This window comes from Hipposideros armiger, unplaced genomic scaffold (assembly GCF_001890085.2).
Source record: "Hipposideros armiger isolate ML-2016 unplaced genomic scaffold, ASM189008v1 scaffold_433, whole genome shotgun sequence".
NCBI classification, from domain to species: Eukaryota; Metazoa; Chordata; class Mammalia; order Chiroptera; family Hipposideridae; genus Hipposideros; species Hipposideros armiger.
Window position 1 is genome coordinate 522,969 of NW_017731783.1, and position 20,686 is coordinate 543,654.

Here is a 20,686-nt window from a genome sequence, read left to right on the forward strand (position 1 = left end):
AGCTCTTAACCAACTGACCCACTCAGCCGGCCCAAGATGGACCTTGTTTTGCAGTAGCAGCTGCTGCTCATGAGGAGGGCTCTGACTCCTCAATTGGCAGTGAGTCAGTTTTCTGTACAATGCTCCAGTGGAGTGATCTAGGCGTCCAGCATTGATTAAGGTCCTGTCTCCTCTGTGTATCTCTGTCACCCAGCAGCCAATTGGCCACTGTTCTAGCTCTGATAGGTAGGGGAAACTGTGCCAGACTATACAGAGAGAAAATCTGGGCCCCTGAATAATTGTTATGGATTTCGGGTATAGAGAGGGACTAAAAAAATTATTCATCCACTCCTGGACACTTGTGGGAATCTGCTTGAATGACAGCCAGCCAAACACAGGACAGTCAGTCCACACCATTGGGGAGAAAGGTCAGGGTGTGAGGATTACCAGGAGAAATAATTCCCTGTTTTGGATCATTCCAACTTTCAGTTTCTAGGTAAATGCCCAAGAACTAAAGAATGTTGACAGGATATAGGAGTTATTCCTGCTACATTCGAACAATTTTCATATATTATTTCATTAAATAAACATCAATCCGATGAAGATAGTATTATGATGATTTGACAGATAAAGAAAACAGAGTCTGAAAGTGTGATAAACTCTTCCAAGATCAGCAGCTGGTAAGTGGTAAAGCTGATCTTTCCTGATTCAGGGGCCTATGTTTTTTCTGGTATATTACACAGAGAGGCAGGGTGGAAAAGAGGTGTACTAGGTGAATTGCAGTTGATGTGGTAGGACCTGGGAAGCGTTTCACTCAGTATGTCCACCATAGTAACCTTCACCACTGGTGGGACAGTCAGACATATTCCTTCATATTCATATGTAGTGTCCAGATTTCAGGGAAGCAACATTGAGGATATAAGAAGTATGTCTGTTCTTTGTTTCTGAGGCCTAATGTGAAGGCTGATGATGGTGGAGTTGGGCATAATCAGTAAGAATTGAAAGCAGTCAAAGAAAGAGGTGCTTCTGCCTTTTCAGTTGAATAGACCTAACTCCTCCTGAAATATTAAAGATTATACATGTGAATTATGCGTTAGGATTGAAGTACTGATTTTGACTTAGTAAAAAGTCAGGCATTTCCCCCAAGAAAATTGTCTATTTTTACTCTGCCACCACAGCATACTGAAACTCCATGCCGCTTTGTCACGGACTCACAGAGTTAAAAGAAATTATTCATCCTCTTCACCCCTGTGTTGTTTATACCACTTCCTTATTCCCCAATTAAAAGTCATATACCCAGGGGGGAGGCGGTGGGGGGGAGATAGTGGGAGGGAACAGGTATGCCCTTTTCTAAATATCTGGGGTTTTAACTGAATGTAGCCAGGATATTTAAAATCACAGTTTCATAAAAGACCTCCACACCCAAAATAGTCTTTCTCTGCTTCTCATTACAATGTATAATCTTTAAAAGAAAAACTAAAACTTGAACCTCACATCTACCATCTCTTTCAAGTGATCCTTCCTGGTTCCCCTATTCTTTTCACAACTGAAATTTCTTTGTGTGACAATGACTTGGCATAGGTGTGTTTTGCTTTCCTGACAGGGATCTGCTTGTCCCCTGCCTTCCTGTTTCAGGGTTTCACTCCTGGTCTAAATTGTCATCTCCCCACCCTGGGCCTGGGAAAGACCATCACTTGGACATTGGCAATGCAAATAATCCTGGCACTAGTAGGGAATTCCCACTCAAGGAACATGATGGCAAAAACCTGGGAAGCAGAAGGGCCACAACTCCATCCCAGATATTTTTGCTCCAAATCCAGGGTTCTTGCCAGACCATGCTGAATAAAGAAAGATGTCCCTTGTTTCCCTTTAAGAAGACACCCTAGTTCGCCTCTACCTACATTAGTGTTGCCTGAATGATTGGAGCAGTGCTTTTTCCTCATTTGAGAATCACTGTCTTACTCACCTACTCTTATTATGGCAGTCTCTTATATATATATATATATATATATATATATATATATATATATATATATATATATAGCTCAGGTATTCGGCTATAACTGAGAACCTTAGCTCAAAGTTTTAAGGTATATCTGAATAGGTTGAGTTTCTATGACAGTTCCCAGGAGCTGTGCGATCCCAGGCAGAAAATTGGAGACTGAGGAACTCGTTCTAATCTCCTAGGATTCATTCTGAGATTTGTTGATGTCACAATCCTATCCTTCAGAGAAGTTTCCAGGAACCTCAGAGTGTGCCTAAAGTCACATGTTCACTTAGGAAGTACCTTCTCAAACCTGTCTCAGATCTGGGACTGGTCATCTAAAGTACATATCCATCCCAAGTAACCAAGGATGTTTGGTCACCGATGAATAATCTAGACTTTGGTTTTTTCCTCTTCTCTTTTGGGCAGAGCAAATGTGGGGCTCACAGCCGGCACGCTCATAGAGGAAGTGTAGTGTCCTGGTCCTAGATGATAACATACATTTTATTTATTTTATTTTATTTTATTTTTATTTTTTTGGAAGGGGAACAGACAAGTTGCTGTCGTTTTGTTCTTCAGTCTAGTTGTGGAGGATGTTGCTTCACTGGCCCAAGTTGGCACCATCATTGCGCTCTTCCCGGGTGAGGCAGATTGGTCTCTGGATTCTGGGAGCTGCTCACTGCGGCTGCTGGCCGCTCACGCTGGCTGCTGGCTACATACGGTAGCCCATGGCAACCCACTGCCGCAGGGGCTGCAGCCTACGTCGTCGCAGGCAACTCACAGCAGCCCAGCTCCAGGTTGAGCTGTTGTTCAGCATCTTAGCTGTAGAGGGCAGTGTCACTGGCCCTCATATATGGATCCGAACCAGGGCCCTCTGGCATCCCAAGCCAGCTCTTAACCATCGCGCCACTCGGCCGGCCCAACATACATTTTATTGAGCGCTTGCTATATACATCGGATACTGTCCTAAGCAATTCACATACATCGCCACTTTTAACCTTAATCTTACACATAGGTACCATTAGCCCCATTTTATATGAGAAAACAGATTAAGTGGCCTGCCCAGGGCAGTGGCTAGTCTAAGTGATGGAACCAGGACCCTCGGGCCGCTCTGGACCGGACCCTCAGCTGCTGCAGTGCCCTGTGCCTCTGTGCTTCAGGAGCGCTGAGAAAGGGAGAGGAGACCTCAACAACTGATTGGTCCGTTAAAGGGAATAGGATAACAATCTTAAAAGATTTTAAAAGCAGATTGAAAAGCAGTCAACGCTTTGGCCTGAGGTATTACTGCCAGGTGGCTGTCAAAGGGGACCCCTTGCTTTCACTGAGTAGGCAAGTGTCCACTCTTTAGCTGTTTGGTGTGACTGGTGACATATTAGAGAGTTCCTAAATGCCCTGAATTACATGTGTGGGAATGCCGAAATATTTGCGTAGTGACTGGGTATAATGTGCATCATGAACCACTAGCTAGCCTGGACGTTTTAAATAAACAGAGAAGCAAATTACTAGAACACCCTGGGCCAAAATGAATTTTCTTATTCCTTTTTTTTCTCCTCAGACTTTTTGGGGAATGCGGTAGTGAAAGGGAAATCTGATTCCACTCTGAGCCTCAGGCTCTGTAAACTCAGAACAAAAGAACAACAGCAAAAACATTGCTTCTGTCCTATAATCTACCTCCCTGTGAAGATTTCAAAGTGGGGCAAGTGCACTTTGAGAAGTCTCCCCCTACAGTGTTCACTATGAGCCTCAAAAGGGCGAGGAGGGTGCCTTTCCCCCTTCCTTCCTAGCAGGGAGGGTGCGTTGAGAACTGCCTAGTGGCAGGGCTCCAGCATGCAGCTGTGCCCTGGTCCCCACTGGGTGCAGGGAGAGCCTATGGGACAATGCAGACCTGAGGACAGCTCTGTGCAGAGCACTCCGCCCACCTCAGCACACCCATATGTTGAAAGGTTCTGGCCTTAGACTGCACGGAAGACAAGAGGTAGCTTGCAACAGGGAAGATTTTCAGCACAGTGCATAGGGAATTAAACCTATATTGGCAAAAACATTGGTCGGTGGAGTGGAAAAGCTGGGACAGTGCTGCCGTTCCCTAGGCAACAGGCTGAAAATGTTCACTCTTTAGAAAGTCTTTCAACTGGCGGTGGCTCTTTCCTGACAGTACCAGTGACTGAGCTCTGGAAAAATAATGAAGGATATGGATGGGATATGGTGAGTGCCAAGAGGTCCCCCCTCCAAGTTAGGATGGCTTTTCTTGTGTTTGGATTTGGGTTAGAAAAACAAGCTAGCAAACGATAATTGCTGACTCAAATAAATCCATAACTATACAGGTAAACACTTGAAATTCATCCCTGTGGTAAAAGGGAAAAAACCATAACTGTCTCTTTTGGTAAGGTCCAGTGCTGTGGTGGAAAACTCCATTATCCCTAAGAAATATGCATAATGAACATGTATTTTTTCCAAGTTGATTTTATACTTTAACCTAGGAGCCTGTTACATAGAACAACTGAGTAACAAACCGCCATTGGGCTGTATGCGTGTGTGCACGCGGAATGTGCTGTTTTCCCGAATTATTACAGCATAACTTCCTCTTTGCTTTTTCAGACTAAATCGCAACAATGAGATATAATGTGTAAACTTCTTGTATGTTTGCTCTTTTCAGTTCTAGGGAAAATCCGAACTGCAGTGGGCAGCGCCCAACTTCTCATGGCCCAGAAATTCTACCAGTTCAGAGAACTGTGTGAAGAAAACCTGGTAGGTAACGTCCCCATCACTACAATTCCCTTGCTAGTACCATGAGAAGACTGTGTCGTCAAGACTCGCCCAACGAAAGTAAAACTGATTTTGAACCAAGTCAAGGTCCATTGGACTCTCCCACCTGGGATAGAAAGTTTTCTGATGAATCCTATTTCCTGCTTTTCTTAAAATGAAAAATATTTATTTCATACTTAAATAATCTTAAAAGAAAAAAGTCCTATCAAGTTAAAACTCCATTTCCTGCTTTTTTGGTAGCGGAAAGTTTTCCATTTTCCTGGCTTTCACACAGCATCTCTAATTTCATTATTCTTACAAAAATAGGGAGCAGCCTGGTATTTCAAAAATAATATTACAGAAAATCATTTTGGATAATTATTTTCTTTCTGAAATAGCCATCAGAGCCTATTTCCTAATCAGAGTTCTCTGTTTTCGTTCAAGGGCCAGAGATGGAGGGCATCACAAAGTGTAGATTTGATCTCCCTAAGACAATTGAATAAGTCATGTTCTTGTACATACAAAAACAGAATAAAGCAAAACAAAGACAAAAACACCTCTACCAACAACATTTAAAAAATTGACTACAAAATACAGGGGCAAGCGTTTCCTCACTCACATACAAAGAGTAGTTTAAAAAAAACAAAAAACTACTATCTCTACAAGTGTCATTCCATTAGTATAGCTTTTATTGGCCAATTGTTGGCCAAGCTGTATCTAAAAGAAAGAAAATAAAACGCAACTTGCTTATCTTGTGGAAAGTAAAAACATGCTTATATGCAATCTAATTAGCCCAAACTGTGATTTCAGAGTTTTAACCATATCTTCTTGTCAACAAGGACAAATACAGACTAAAAGGGGTTTATCTAGACAGGGTTCAGCCAAGAAAAAATAGAAAGCATGCAAAAATTAGTACTCTCCACCCCTCCTCACCAGACTTTTGTTGTTGTTGTTGAAATCTCCGTTTGGGGCTATCCCTTCCCTCCTACAACTGCACCACTCCCCACCTATAATGTGTTTTCCCCTCCCTTAGCAAAAATTACCTGACCCTAATTCTGTTCTGGATTGTGAAATAATACTATATATTAGTATACGGATTTGTAAGTGAATTAAACAAATATTATATTAAGCTTCACTTTAGTCCAGGTATAGAATTCCTGCTAATTTGTAAACTTGGTCATGTGTCAAGATCTTAACATGAATCTTTATTCTGTAAATGTAAGAAAGGTTATATAAAGCCACATTGTTCAAACTGGCCAGTAGATACACATGGAGGCCGATATGTACATGCTACAGGGCACACAGCACACCTTTTAAAAGAATTATATAATGAGCAGGTATATTATGAAGTAGAATGCAAACATTATGCAGATTTTGAAGATGCAATTACAGACAAAATATTCTGAAAATTATGTAGTCTTTTTTTTTTTTTTAGCTGAGCCATCCTGCCACCTGTTGGCAGCTCAGCAGCAGCTCAGCTTGGGCTGGGCATCGAACCGCTGTTGGTCAGACCTCACACTCTTGAGTGAGCTCTTAACCAACTGAGCCACTCGGCCGGCCCGAAAATTGTGTAGTCTTGTAGGAAAGGTTAACCTTGTTAAAGCCAGCTTTTGATGTTTCCTAGTTCTTGATGAGCTCATATTTCTTGGCCACTAGAGGAACTTAGGTGGCAAAATATGAGAAGCATGTTAGAGGTAGATAGAAGTGGAACTACACTGCAGGCAGAGGGCCATTGATGGCTGATCAAACCATGTCCCAGAAGGGAAGGTCAGGAGCCCACTATGTGCCAGACGCATGTTAAGAGCATTTAGATATATGAACTAGGTAAATCTTCAAAGCGACCCTATGGAGCAGATAGTGACATTTTTATGATGGTTTACCATCGAGGAAATTAGCATTGGAAAGGTTAAGTAGCTTGGCCAGGGCCTCATGGTAAGAGGCAGAGCCAAGCTTCAAAACCCAGTCTGTTTGACCGCAATCCCTATAAATCCCTTCACCCAGAATTTGAGTTCCACTCCTCACCCTCTTGAAGGGACCTGGAGCAGATCAGTCAGCTTCACCTCCTCTGCAGTACAAAGCACAGTAGCCTTGTGGTGTCATTGCTTAGGTCTACAAAGCTGCATAAACGTGGCATGAAGATTGGTCACATCCAAACCCCCTAGTTCTCCTTTCTTGAGCTCTTCAAGGAGAACACTTGAAAACACTTGCATATTATCTCAGACAAGATTCTTGGGCATAGAATGAACGGATAGGAGCAAGGAACCTAGTCCTCCTCATCCTCCCACACTCTTCGCCACATCTTACCTCTAAGTGGTCTGGTTCAGACCAAGGCAAGTGCTCTAACTTCTTACATATGGGATGTCACATCATCCACCGATTCAGAGATTGGCTGAGTGCCTAAGCTCTCTCTCTGCTTCCCCATCCATTCCCTTGATGATGTGGGGGCAAGCTGATTTTTGGAGAAAAGGGAACAAATTGTTCATGATACGGAGTTAAACAAACTCTTTGCCTACTGAACTGTCATTTCATGCACTGGTGCACTGAAGCAATTTAGCCAATAGGGCTTAAGGCCTAAAAGACTTTAGTGAACTCCAAAATATGAACAATTTACTTTTTGGTTATCAATAAGATAAGAAAATATATTGTGAGATCATAAAACTCCATTTGAGAAGTACTTTGTCAAAGCTACTATCTGTCTTTTCTGAACCTAGATATTAAGAAACTTCTTTTAGGTTACTATGGCAAAATGCTACAGAGCAACTCTTTTGTTAATTCAGAACTATGGGTAGTTTTAGAACTATAAGTTTATAAAAACATCTTTACTTATATTTATTTTGAGGCCAGAACAATAATGCTAGTCCACTCAAAGGGCTAAAAATTTTTTTCCAATCTATTAATTTTGATGATCACTGACCTTACACTTTCTGAAATTCTGATGATATCGTTTTTTTATAGGGGTTGGTTTTAAAAGTACAAACTGACCTCACGTTATTATATGGCATGAGGTTTCACAGTGTATCCAACTGCCCAGAGGTAACCAAAACTGACCCCAGCTGCAAACATGTGACATATGGAAGCTCCCACCCATCTCACCCTGAATGTTTTTAACCATTATGCAGGTAGTGATTAACAATGAGCATGACACCTTTAGTCTCTTAGTTATGTTTTTTCTGTCTTAGATCATATAAATTTGTGACCTGCACTTTCTAGTACTTGTCAGGGATATGTGGATGGAGGCAAAGAAAGTCAATCCTTAAACACCAAAGAATGTTTAATATTTCTAGCAAATGGGTTGTTACAGATATCTATGTGTATGTAACAGATATGTGTTCTCATTTGCTGTATTGTGTTATGGTCAATTTAAAACTAATTCATTTCCAAATTCTTTCAAAGTATTTATATGATAAAATGACTTCCAATATTAAGAACATCTTAGTTTTTAAACATATAGTACTTTGAAAATTCAATTATCTCACCATCTGTTTACCCTACCTAGTATTTCATTCAACATGAGTATTAAAACAAACCTTATTTTAGATTCCAAATCTGTTCTCTGAATAAGTTGGTTAGCAGGGAGTCAAATACTGACTCTAATAATAATATACTGTATTTTTTCAACAATGGTATTTTCATTTAAATACAATGTTTTTAAATGCATCTTGTTGTAGATCATATAGTCTGGGATTCTCAAATGTTTAGACTCTCCCCCATACTACATTGATGGATGTTGTATTACAAAAGAAGAGTTTTACAAGCTTGGCATTTGAGAATCACTGATCAAATGGACGCATGTATAAAATTACCATTTGTAGTAGAATCTAAAAAAAAAGTCAAGCTCATAGAAACAGAGTAGAAAAGTGGTTGCTAGGAACTGAGGGGTGGGAGAAATAGGGAAAGGTTGGTAAAAGGGTACAAGCTTTCAGTTTTAAGGTGAATTAGGCCTGAGAATCTAATGTGTAACATGGTGACTATAGTTGATAACACTGTATTGTATCTGCCGAGAGTAAAATTTAATGTTCTCACCAAAAAAATATAAAAACGGTAAATATGTGAGGTAATGAATGTATTAACTCAATGTGGGGAATTCTTTCACAAAATTATATTGTATACTTAAAATATCTTAAATTTTTATTTGTCAATTATACCTCCATATACTGAAAATATACATATATGTATATGTATAAATTCTTTAAATACAATTACCATTTGCAGCCTCACTTTCATCTCCTGTCTGAAAACCAAAAGAAACTCATCCTCCTTATGTTATTTGAAATATTTGCAAATGCCACTTTGACCCTGTGCTTACTGTCATGGCTCACCTCTAAAGCACGAATATTTTTCTTTCTCTTATACAGAACCCTAATGCTCATCCAAGACCCACCTCCCAGGATCTGGCGGGGTTCTGGGACATGCTGCAGTTGTCCATAGAAAACATTAGTATGAAATTTGATGAACTTCATCAGTTAAAGGCCAATAATTGGAAACAGATGGATCCTCTTGACAAGAAGGTAGAACAATGTAGATTTTGTATGGTTCATTTAAAAGCCTGCACAAACACTGGACAGTCTAAATAGGCTTCTGCATTCAGTCTTGCTGTTTACAATGTGAAATGGAGCTGATATCATATTAATTTCATTGTAATGACAATGTTTACATAGTAATCATTTGGGATATTATCTGTAATATGTTTCAGGCATATTTTTAAAGAAAAATCTGTCTTTGTGAATTGGAAAATGGGAATGTGGCTTTTTTTGTTAATTAAACTTTAAGTTAAACCACGTTAGTCACTGGAAGGAACTGCCTCCATTTTGCTTTTTAAACTAAAATAAATGAGATCTTCAGTGAATGATTACATAGAACAAGAGTTCAACTTCCTTACACGGCTAGAATGTGTTTCTGAGAAAAATAGGAAGCCCTGAAAACTAATTGACTTTCATAATTATTTCATAAATATAGTAGTAAAGAGATCACTGTTGTTCAAGTCTAAAAATATACACACCATCAAGTTTCACAATAATCAAAAATACTGGGATTTTTTTTTTTTTAAAGAATTTTACTTTGGGTTGATTTGCCTTGGGGAATATTGCTCACTGGGCTCCTCATGCAACAGTTTAGGAATAAAGACTCAAATTCTTTTACTTTAATTAATGAACTGCAATTTTCACATTTGATTATGGTGGTTCCACTAAGCTCACACAGGTATCCAGTGTCTACCTCCTGAAGCTGGCCTGTCATGCACGACTTTTTTAACCCTTTGCTTTCCTATAGTCTGAGGTCAAAGAGTTCCAAGAAATTCAACAATAAAAATTAGTCATGGCCATTCCCCTGAAGCACTGGTGGCCCTGCCCTTTTCAGGTCTCCTCACCTATCAGAGAGCTAACAGCAATCTAATCCATTCTATTGCTGCCCATCATCATATCAGGGTTGTTGGGGTCAGTGGGCTCCCAGAAAAAATCCAATCCCAAGGGTCAGTGCATAGTAGACAGGAGGGAAACACTATCATCACTGTCCCTCATCTCCAATTCTGTCACCATCAACCTGAGGGTTTTAGTGTTAAGTATGAAAGTAACATTGATGTATGTGTGGCCTCTCACTTGTGAAGCCCAACATTTGTACTCAATCTAGTGTTCTTTAATGTGTATTTAAAACTGTCTGCTAAATAAGCTTTTAAATTAGTCTTATTTTAAGAAAACATTACAGATGTGCATGCATCCTGGTAATTTAGTTTCTAGAGTTGATCCATTTAATTTCCCATGCATTAATTTTTTAAAAAAATATTGTTAAAAATAAAATGTACAAGGAAAGGAAAATATGACTAAAAAGTTTTTCAATGTCCATACTTTTAAAAGTACCCCAAGTCACCCAACAATAAGATTTAAAAAGGTCCAAAAGGAGTGATGCTTAGAATTGATATGTGTAACCTATCGACATTTACACAGTAAATCATTAGTTAACTTGACTTCTAAATCATTATACACTTTGTCTACGATCAGAGCTTTTCATTATGCTATGAACTTTAGGGGAAAAAAAATGGATGAGCACAATCAGAGTGGGCAGAATACTGTTTGCACTCTGTGCTTCCTTTTTCTGTCCTTTGGACTGCACAAGACTCCCCCTTAAACAGCCTGAGGGCAACTCCAATGTAATAAGTTTAACGGGGCATTTCACCCATGCCAACAAGGAGGAACTGCTGTAATGAGCATTGATTATTAAGGCAAAAAGAGTTCCCTTTGGAGCATGATAGAATCCATATTTTAAGACTTTTCACATTTATGAGACATCTGACGTTTTCACATTTATTTATGAAAATTGAGGGTATTTTATTAAAAACGAAAATATCAGATTTACGTGGACCTTTTCACAGCCTGATAGCTCATCATCCTTTTCCTAAAAATCCTTTATAGTCTAGACCCCCTTCTTTTTCATAGCATTCTTTTTTGCTGCCTAAGTAATGAATGGCTTTTGTTTTTGCAGTGGTATTGCTGCTAAGGCATATGAACTCTTTCAGTCCTGTGTTAAGTTTTCATGGCACAGTGTCTGTGTGTGATTGGAATTGCCTTCTGGGCCAGAGACATCCTGAGGCCCCTAAGGAGTGACAGCCAGCAGGATGTTTTGGGAGCCATTTTGGAACTGATTCCACGCCCGAGTATAGGAATGATCCGTGTCATCCCTCCAGGGTGACTGTGGAGAGAATATTGCTGTGTGTTTGTGTGTGATGTACAAATGGGTATAACTCACTGTGGCATCAACAAAGCTAAAGAACACAGTCTTATCATCTCTTCTTCCTCATTTGGCTATTTAGGTTTGGGTGAGCCCGGAGAGAGGGTGGTGATGGTTTTAAACTCTGAACCCTGCTCGCACCCCCTGCCTGGCCTCCTTAGAGGGGACGCAGAGTTCTAAGACGCTGCTGCTGGCACTGCAATCCTTTCCCATCTCTGGCACCCGGAAGAGTCTGGAGCCTCCAGAGAGAACCACACTAAGTGTGCTGGGAGCGCAGCCTTTCAGCAGGGGGCATTTTAAACGCACAGCCTTCCCTTGGAGAGACTTAGTCCTGCAATCCAGCCTTACCCATGGCCTTAAGTTTACCGGTTTGTTTGTTTTGTTTTGTTTTTTTGTCCTGCATCTTTTGAATACCCAAGCCAGAATAATGAAGAAAAAATATATATACAGTGTGCAGATCAGAACTAACCACCCTTAGGTTTAAAAAAAACAGAAAGTGTTCTAACTACTGACCTATCCCAGTTTCCCCCCAAGCTTGTCCTGAGAAGCTGTGTAATGTCCTGAACCTTCTGCTTTGATCAGGAGAGAAGGGCCCCTCCTCCAGTGCCAAAGAAGCCGGCGAAGGGCCCTGCGCCGCTGATCCGGGAGCGCTCGCTGGAGAGCTCGCAGCGCCAGGAGGCCCGCAAGCGCCTGATGGCCGCCAAGCGCGCCGCGTCCGTCCGCCAGAACTCGGCCACCGAGAGCGCCGACAGCATCGAGATCTACATCCCCGAGGCGCAGACCCGGCTCTGAGGCGCCGGGGCCCCCAGCGCGGCGTCACCCCAACTCTCCGTCCTCCCTGCTCCTCTTCCCGCCCCCTCCGCCCTCCGCGCCCTCTGTCTCTAAGCCCAGTGACTTCCACTGTCGCGGTGTAGTTATCCATCTTCAGAGCCGTCCCGGTACCCCTCTGCCCGGACCCGTCTGCCCACATTCTTCACCGAGCTTTGCCACCTGTGCTGATGCGTCACCTGCCTCATCCGAATAGCCAACCCTTTCTTTTCTCGGCAAGCCCGAACCCACCTGTGTAGAAATGGCCCCTTTAGGTCACCCACCATCCTCAGTTCTCTCAAGCTAGTCTGTCCCTAGAGCTCAGCAATATAAAATCATAGGGTATTTCAGAAATCCAGTATCACAAGGCGATCTTTTGGGACTTAACTGTCTTCCACGTGAAAGAAACTAGGGCTCCGATTCCCTTTATTTCCCCTAAACGGTTATTATTTTATAAAGCAGATGGAGCACTTTATTCCCGACCTCAGAAATCACACCATCTCACCGGAATCAATGAGTGACAAACCAAGAGGGGACGAAGTTGGGCTGGGAGTGGGGGGCCTGGATGTGTAGCAGGAAAGGGGGAAGCAAAATCTGCAGGTGCTGGCGGTACCGGCACCACCCACAGCTGCACCAACTGCCTCACTGTTACGTCATCAATCACTGCTTCAAATGTTTCAATCAGCAGAAGATTGTAAATTCGATCTTTCAGGGAAATTAATCTATTCTGAAAGGCAATAAAATGAAGAAAGGCAAGGCAAAAGAAGCGCTGAGTTTAAGATACTACATAGGGTTGTTGTTATTGTTTTGGGGTTTTTTTGTCCTATTATTAAGAAAATTTAGACCTGAAATGTTTTATTAACTTTTATTGTACTATGTATATTATGTTGTTGTGGTGGTGGGTCTTAAAAAGGCAAAGTGTTGGTTCTGTTAATTTGTTAGTGTCTATCCTGGGGGACCTGCCTAATCACACATATATAAGTACACATCTACTTATGAAGTGCTGTATATGGCAGCCAGGCTGTTTTCAGAGAAGAGTTTGGATTTTCCTATCATCCCTTGGAATGCTACACATCCATCTCTTTTAATCCAGTAGTTCATATTGCAGACGTATTCTCTCCTTTAGTCTATTCTCACTACTACCCAGAGTTCTATCATACCCCAGCATACGGATTTTGTCCTATGTCAAACCAATGAATTTTCTACCCCAAAAGACACGCTGCCCCATTCCAAAGAGCTGCCATTCATCTTAAGATCCAAGGTAGTGAGAGAAGAAATTTGACCTGCAAGGTTCAGCAACTATGAGCAGAGGGGAAAAGTCATGACTTACAAACTCTAAAAGAAACCAAGGCTTTTGGCAGAGAATATTGGTTTATATTCTTAGCCATGATGGAAGGGCAGTTTACATTTTGCGTCTAGCTGAATTTATCTTTAATTGCCCTTACTTGTAACAGTTTTAAACACTTAGATTGTGGTGATCTTAAAGTATCACTGGCATTTTACGTCCAGCTCCCACCCATTAGAAATTACCATTGAAAATGAAAGACTTTTAAAAACATACATTAAATATGCTTGCACCAGAGAAGCTTTAAAAAAAAAAAACACTCTCATAGCCAGGTGCTAATTTAATTTTATTTACGAATTAAGACAGGCGATGGATTCTGGCAACAACTATTTTTATGGACATATTCTAAAACCACTAGAGAATTCGCTACCTCTCAGAGCCATTGATGCTTTGAGCTATCTTTATAAACAGGGCACAAATGTTTACTGCTGTGGTTTACAAGAAAAGGGCTACTAACTTATTTAAAAACAAACTTTTAACTAAGGTGAACAAAGCACCTTGAGTGCTTTGTAAAATTGGAGCATACAGAGATTTTGAGCTTCAAGTATTTGCTGGTTTTAAACAGAATACACCTTTTCTTTACTTTGTAGCAGCAATGGAAGGTCACACAAAATTTGCATCAAGTAAGGCCAACTGCCACCTTGGGTAGCCTATGGTCACCTTCAATCCTGCAAATGACTTGGAACTCACAGATTAACGTGAAGGAAGCTGCATCCATTCGAAGACCCATGTTCCAACTACAGCTCTGTGCCCTGAGGTAGAGATAAGATTTGGATTAAGAAATACATTTCTAATAAGATTCAAGATCATCCTACAATATTTTCTTTGGGAACTGGTTTAGCCCAGGATATTTTAAAGAGAGACAAGAGAAGGCCTATTTATCTTGTCTACGTGAATGGTATTTGTATATTCATAACCTATTTTTGGTAACAATTTTAAACCTTTTCACTAAATACCTACAAGCATCATGACATTTGCCTTCTTTAAAAACACAAATTATACAAACACTTTATAAAAAGGTAATTATTGATGTAAAAACATGACCCCACATAAAGCTGCTTGTTAACCACTTGCCCCCTTTAACTAACATTCATGAGCATAACCTTTGTTCCATTGTTCTTTCTGATGTAATTTGTAGAAATGTTTTTTAGTTCATAATGCAAAATGTATGTACCCTGAAAAATTACTTATTTTGTTTAACTTTGGTATAAAGATGTTTGGGAATTTTCTTGGGGGGTGGGGATTACAAAAGAAGTTTGTCTCCCACATCAAAAAATGTTCAAAGAAATTAAGTATTTATTATATTTTTTGCAGATGTTTCCACACAATTCACATAACCTTTTTGTAAAGAGAGATGAAGAAATGGATTAAAGATTTTTAATATTTGAAATGGTAAATAGAATTAATTTATTTGCAATATATTTCTGTTATTTATAGATGTTTCCTTAATGTTTTACTGTGTATTACCACTTTAATTTAAGCCTTATCCTTGTGAATTTACCATTTCTTTTTTACAACATGACTAGATGCATATTTTAAATAACTGGAATATAAATCACTAGGATATCTGAATTCCCAAATGTAATTTTTAAAATTATTTTGGTTTGGAAAAAAAAAAGATTCATTTGAAAGCCTTCAGATGGAGGGGTGGGGAACATTTTTATGGCTTTATGAATTGGAATTTCATAGACTTATTTACCTAGATTGTGTGTGGACAAAAAAAATTGTAAATAGATGAATGTTTCCCATAATGTAAAAAGAAGAAATTAATAAAATAATTAATGCACTGCTTTCAGGTCCGTGTGTCTTCACTACAGAGTCCTGCTTCTTCCAAAATATACGTAATCGTGTTTTGGGGGAATAATTAAGTAATTAAGAAGCTATTGTTCTAACTTTCACTGTAACAACTCATATGCTAGTCCCTATTGAGCAGGTGGATAGGTCTTGTATCCTACATGAGGGATTTAAATACTGAAAACTAAAAGTAATTTTACTATGATGTGGAATTTTCAGGTCAGGAAGCTATATATTTTATGAAAGAAGTTATTAGCTTTTCAAACTTATATAAATCAATATGTATTTATCCACTTGAATTTCTTTGCAACCATTTCATCAATCTTGTTTCTTACGGTGTACTTCACCGTAGGGAAAATCAGAATGGTGCTTTGTGGTTTTCATTTCATCCTTGCGGTAATGAAAACCTGTGCTCCCTGAGGTTTAGTCACTTGCCGGGTGAGACACAATTATTATGTAGCAGATTTGAGTCCCAAATTCAAGCCTTCATTCAGCTTCATCTTCAGTGGGATCTCTATCATTCTTCCCACATTTAAAATTGGTAATTATTTGTCACTGTTGATTTTGTTTGGGTGTCATCTAGGACATATCTGTAAATCGTACTTCATTTACACAAAAATACAGACTTAACACACAGAAAAAGTAAATTAGAATGTCTTATGATGTGAATTTCCAATTATCGAAAAACGCTGCAACTCTGAAGAAACCTGTATCCACAGTGCTTCCTCCTGTTGATGAACAACTATCCAGCCTAAGAGAAAACTTGTAAGAGTTTATTTGAGCCAAACTGTCGACAATTGCCAGGAAGCAAAATCTCAACAGACTGAGAAAATGGCAGTTTGCAGAGCATACTTTTTATACATAAAATCAAAGGAGGAAGGTTACATGAAATCCATGGGTGATAGATTAGGGGGATGGGAGAAAGCAAAGTGGGGAAATCTTTGGGATTGGATAAAAGCACATTGGAGAGACAGGCACTCCTCTCACACAGGTGGGTGCAGGATAGCTAACAGTTCGCTCTTTACAGCACATAGAGATGGTAATCAGGAGACAAGCATGATAATGAGGAATTTTGCAGTTTCCAGCTCTGGTCAGGAAAAAGGACTAACGATGTTATTTTAGGTAAAAAACAAACAAACAAAGAAAAAGCCCACTGAAAAGGCACAGATTAACTTAATAAGGAAGCTTGAGATGTGACTTCCTGCCATGGCCCACCTAAATTAGGAATTTTTATGTTCACACCACCCTCTGTGGTTATTTTCAGTCTCCTGAGCTTGTCAGGTTTAACATGTGGCCCCTTTTCCATCCACATATCCCCCTTTTGGTCATAAATCAACCCAAAGGATGCATTGATGACCAACCTTTTGGTTGGATAATGTGGTCCTACAGTGCTAGGAAGGCTCATTCTTAGGAAGTCATAGTGTCAGCATTTGTCTCACTGAATGTTGGACCATTGCGGGTGGGGCAAGACTATAACCTCAGATGGCATGGCAGTCGAAGCCAAATTATTTATTTATATTTAAAAGAAAATGTGAGCAAATGGGAGGCAGTCAGATCTTTATTAAATATATTCTGGATCATTTCTAATCTTTGAGCTATCATGATCCAAGTTGTTGTTTTTTTTCTGTTAGCCTTATGTTTTGGTTTTTTTTGTACCTAGTATGACAAACTAGGACCAAGAGCAATAGTATTAAACCAGTAACACCGATTAGGAGCAGATAATGTCCAATAGTAGACAAGTATGAGTTTGAGGAGAACAAACATCCTAGCCATCAAAAGAATGCTTTACATGTATTATCATAATTTTTTATTATTAAGTTAATATGTTTTCCTTCCTCATTTTACTATTATTTGTACATTATGATAAGTTTGGCAAGATAAATGAAGACTTATTTTATGACCTAGAAGTTCAAATTTTTCTTTTGGCCATTTAGTTTCCCTAGAAATAACTCTATGGGGAGGATTAAGTTCAATTTCCCAATACATTAGATTTTCAGTATCAATATTATCATGGGTTTTATTAACCTCAGGCAAAGTTAATTTGTCTATGATTTTAGTATTACACCATATTCTCAAAGCATTTACTGTAAATCTGGTGTCATTACCATAGAAATCAGTATGACAGAAGAATTTTCTAACCCTTCCCAATAAAAAGTCCTCTTCGCATATACCATATATTGTTGTTTGTTGAGGTGGATACGATAGGCCAGGATTGCGTGAATTCAGAATTCCATATAGATTGGGGAGAGAACCATTCATCTTTTTTATTTAATATGGCCTGTCATTCATTAATCTGATTTCTGCAAGTTGTATAACTGAGAACTGTAACTTTAAGGTTAAATAAGGGCCAAGGCTGTAAGACCATAAGGGTGTAAATTATAATTATTACCTAAAAATTTCTAGAGGCCAGGACAGTAAGAGTTTCATAAATTTCCTGTGCCTCAGCAGCCATTATAGGGGGCCATTTAAAAATAAATATATACATCCATTTTAGTTTTTAACTCAATTAATATAGTTAGTAGTCTATGTTGAGTTAAGGGGTAAGTATAATTGGGTTCTGAGATATATATATATATATATATATATATATATATATATATATATATATATATAATTCCTTTCTCAATATTTTTTTTCCATTAACCAATAACTTCACTCATCCTTCTCAGTTTGTCTCATTTTCCTCATTTGGAAATAATCAACTTACTAGGACAAACTACTTCCTTTTAACCTCTCTCAAAGATACATACACACATCTTTTTTCTTCCTTCTATAATAACATTCCTTCTAAATGTTAAAAACAATAAAAATATCATTGATAAAGAGGTTATCTTATATGTCTTTAGCAATTATTAACAGTTGCTATATAAGTACAGGGTTTGAGAAAAGCCTAAAGAACAAGTATACATATTATTATTACTAATATTATTAGCAGACAGGTAAAGACAATCAAACAAATGGTTATTTTAAGTTCAATATCAATTATGTAGATATATAGGCCTTCTCGATGTCTTGGGTTAGCTGTTTATCCCTGATGTAGGCAGCTTCTCATCCTTGAGGAGTCTTTGATATCCACTGATGGGTCCTTTCTGACAAGGTTCGAGTTTTTAGTCGATGTCTTGTCCAATGGACAAAATTTTTTGGTTGTGAGTCGTGGTCTTTGAAGTCTTCATCTCCCAGGAGCACATTGAAGTGAATCAGTTATTAATTTATTAATTTTTAAAAGATAATTTATAAGTCCTTGATAATAATGTAGAATGTCTCCTTTTAGTAAGTTTGGTTCATATGTCCCTTTACATAAAGTGAACAATGACTAATGAGGAGAAAGCCTGTATTTACAAAAAGGAATATCTCAGGTTGAGAAGAATTATAAGGAGAGCTTTTGGCCAGAGGAGATTAAAATAAAAACTTCTAAAATTTTACCTAGTTGAGTTTTAATTTACCATATGTACATTCTACCAATTTAGAGGACTGGAGTGATAAGCACAATGAAAATGCTGTAAAATAAGCCAAATATTACAAATAGATTATTATTGCCTCAGTGAAATAAGTCCCTCAGTTACTATGTAATTCACAGGGAATTCTCTGAGGATTATTTGTTATTTTCAATAACTTCCCTACCATTAAAGCTGTTGCTCTTCTGCAAGGGAATGTCTCAGCCCAGTGAGACAACATACAAATCATGACTAATACATATTTGCATCCTTGAGATGGTGGCATTTGGATAAAATCCAATTACCATACCTCAAATGGGCCTAAAGGAAATGAGAAATGTCCTTGGGACCTATGGAGTGAATTTCCAGGGTTATATTTTGGACAGGAAGAACATCTGCTATACACCTTATGAGCTACAGTAGGTTTCTAATAATATTCTTTGCTCTTTGAAACTCTTTTTCCAAGACCCCAATGTGTTAGATCTGTTTGAGTCAAAGTTCCCTCTTTTGTTGTCATTTTTTTTTCCTGTAGCTGCCCATTAGAACAGAAAAAGGTTTTTATCGACTTAATAGGGAGAAGAAATATTTTTAAGTATGGATAATTTGGCTGTTTATTACTGTCGGTCTAGCTGCAGTATCAGCCAAATTATTATTTTTCTATGATGACAGCCTTAGAATATCCTGAAATTTTGATAATTGCGAAATGTTTCAGTTGCTGGATGACATCTAATTTAAATTCTGCCACCTGTTTTCCATTCTCATGGGCTGCCCTGAGGAAGTTAAGCCTCACTGCTTCCACAAGTTGTGAGCTACACCAAAGGTATAACAATTATCAGTGTAAATATTGGCTATTTGACCTTTGGCTCATTTACAAGCTTTTGTTAGATCAATTAATTCTGCTTGTTGGATTGATATTACTCAAGTAAATAAGAAACTTCAATTTATGCTTACCATGAAAGTTATTGCATATAGCATAAATATAACCAGATTAGAATAGAATTTTGGGGGAATTCATCATTATTCAAATCAGCCTTTAGTATCTGAGAGAAATAGCTGGGACTCTGTATACCCCTGGGGCATTACCGCCCAAGTAAACTCTGATCTTCCCAGGTAGAAAAGCAAAGAGGTATTTCCTGTCTTTTTACAGGAATGCTGAAATAGGCACTACATAAATCTATCATGGAAAAATATTCACAATACACACAGGAATAGCTGATAATAGGATATGTGGAGTTGGAACCACAGGGTATCTATTTATAGCTGAGATTTTGTACAAATCTCCATCCTTTCCCATTGGGGTTTTTTTACTGAAAGGATAGGAGAATTACAGGTGCTCATACATGGAATTATAAGCACCCCCTTTTAAAGGTAATCTTGTACAATGAGCTCATTCAAGCTGGTGTATCAGTTCTCAAAGGATATTGGCAAATATTAGATAGAGGCAAAGTATTATCAATAGGTATTTTAATAGGAGTGGCTGACTTAATCTTGCCAATCAATATCTGTCCTGGAAAAAGCCTAAAATTGCATTAGAACATCCTGTAACAAACATTCCGTCAGTATCAACACTAGTCTTCTCTTTGGGGACTAGTGGAGTGACCCTGAGGTGGCCCTGGACTTGACCTGTATAAAATCTGACCTGCCTTTTAATACCTAGGAGGGAATATGAACGCCAGCAGTCCTAAAATACAGAAGTTTACATAACTATTAGCAAAAGTTCTTAGATTTAGTTCTCTTGAGTAACTAAAGACCTAATTAAGACAATATAAAACATAGAGAAATATTTTGATGACATAATTTTTGCCTTTCAGGCAGAAACGTTTCCATATCAGTAGCAGACAAACAGTCTTGTAACAAACTTTGTTTTACTTAGCAGAGACA

General features: G+C 38.8%; 1 protein-coding gene across 12 annotated transcripts in view; it reads left to right on the forward strand.

Annotated features, from left to right (window-relative positions):
• The window catches only part of DLGAP1 (DLG associated protein 1), a 336,066-nt gene extending 320,698 nt beyond the window's left edge, over positions 1 to 15,368 (forward strand). For 6 of the 12 annotated variants that reach the window (XM_019665110.1, XM_019665115.1, XM_019665121.1 and 3 more), the window contains 3 exons: positions 4,617 to 4,708; positions 9,061 to 9,213; positions 12,008 to 15,368. In XM_019665110.1, the coding sequence (XP_019520655.1) occupies positions 4,617 to 4,708; positions 9,061 to 9,213; positions 12,008 to 12,217 (455 nt within the window). In that variant the 3' untranslated portion in view covers positions 12,218 to 15,368. The remainder of the gene's footprint in view (positions 1 to 4,616; positions 4,709 to 9,060; positions 9,214 to 12,007) is intronic. The other 6 variants (XM_019665109.1, XM_019665111.1, XM_019665112.1 and 3 more) reach the window with 1 other exon arrangement.
• The last annotated feature ends 5,318 nt before the right edge of the window (positions 15,369 to 20,686 follow it).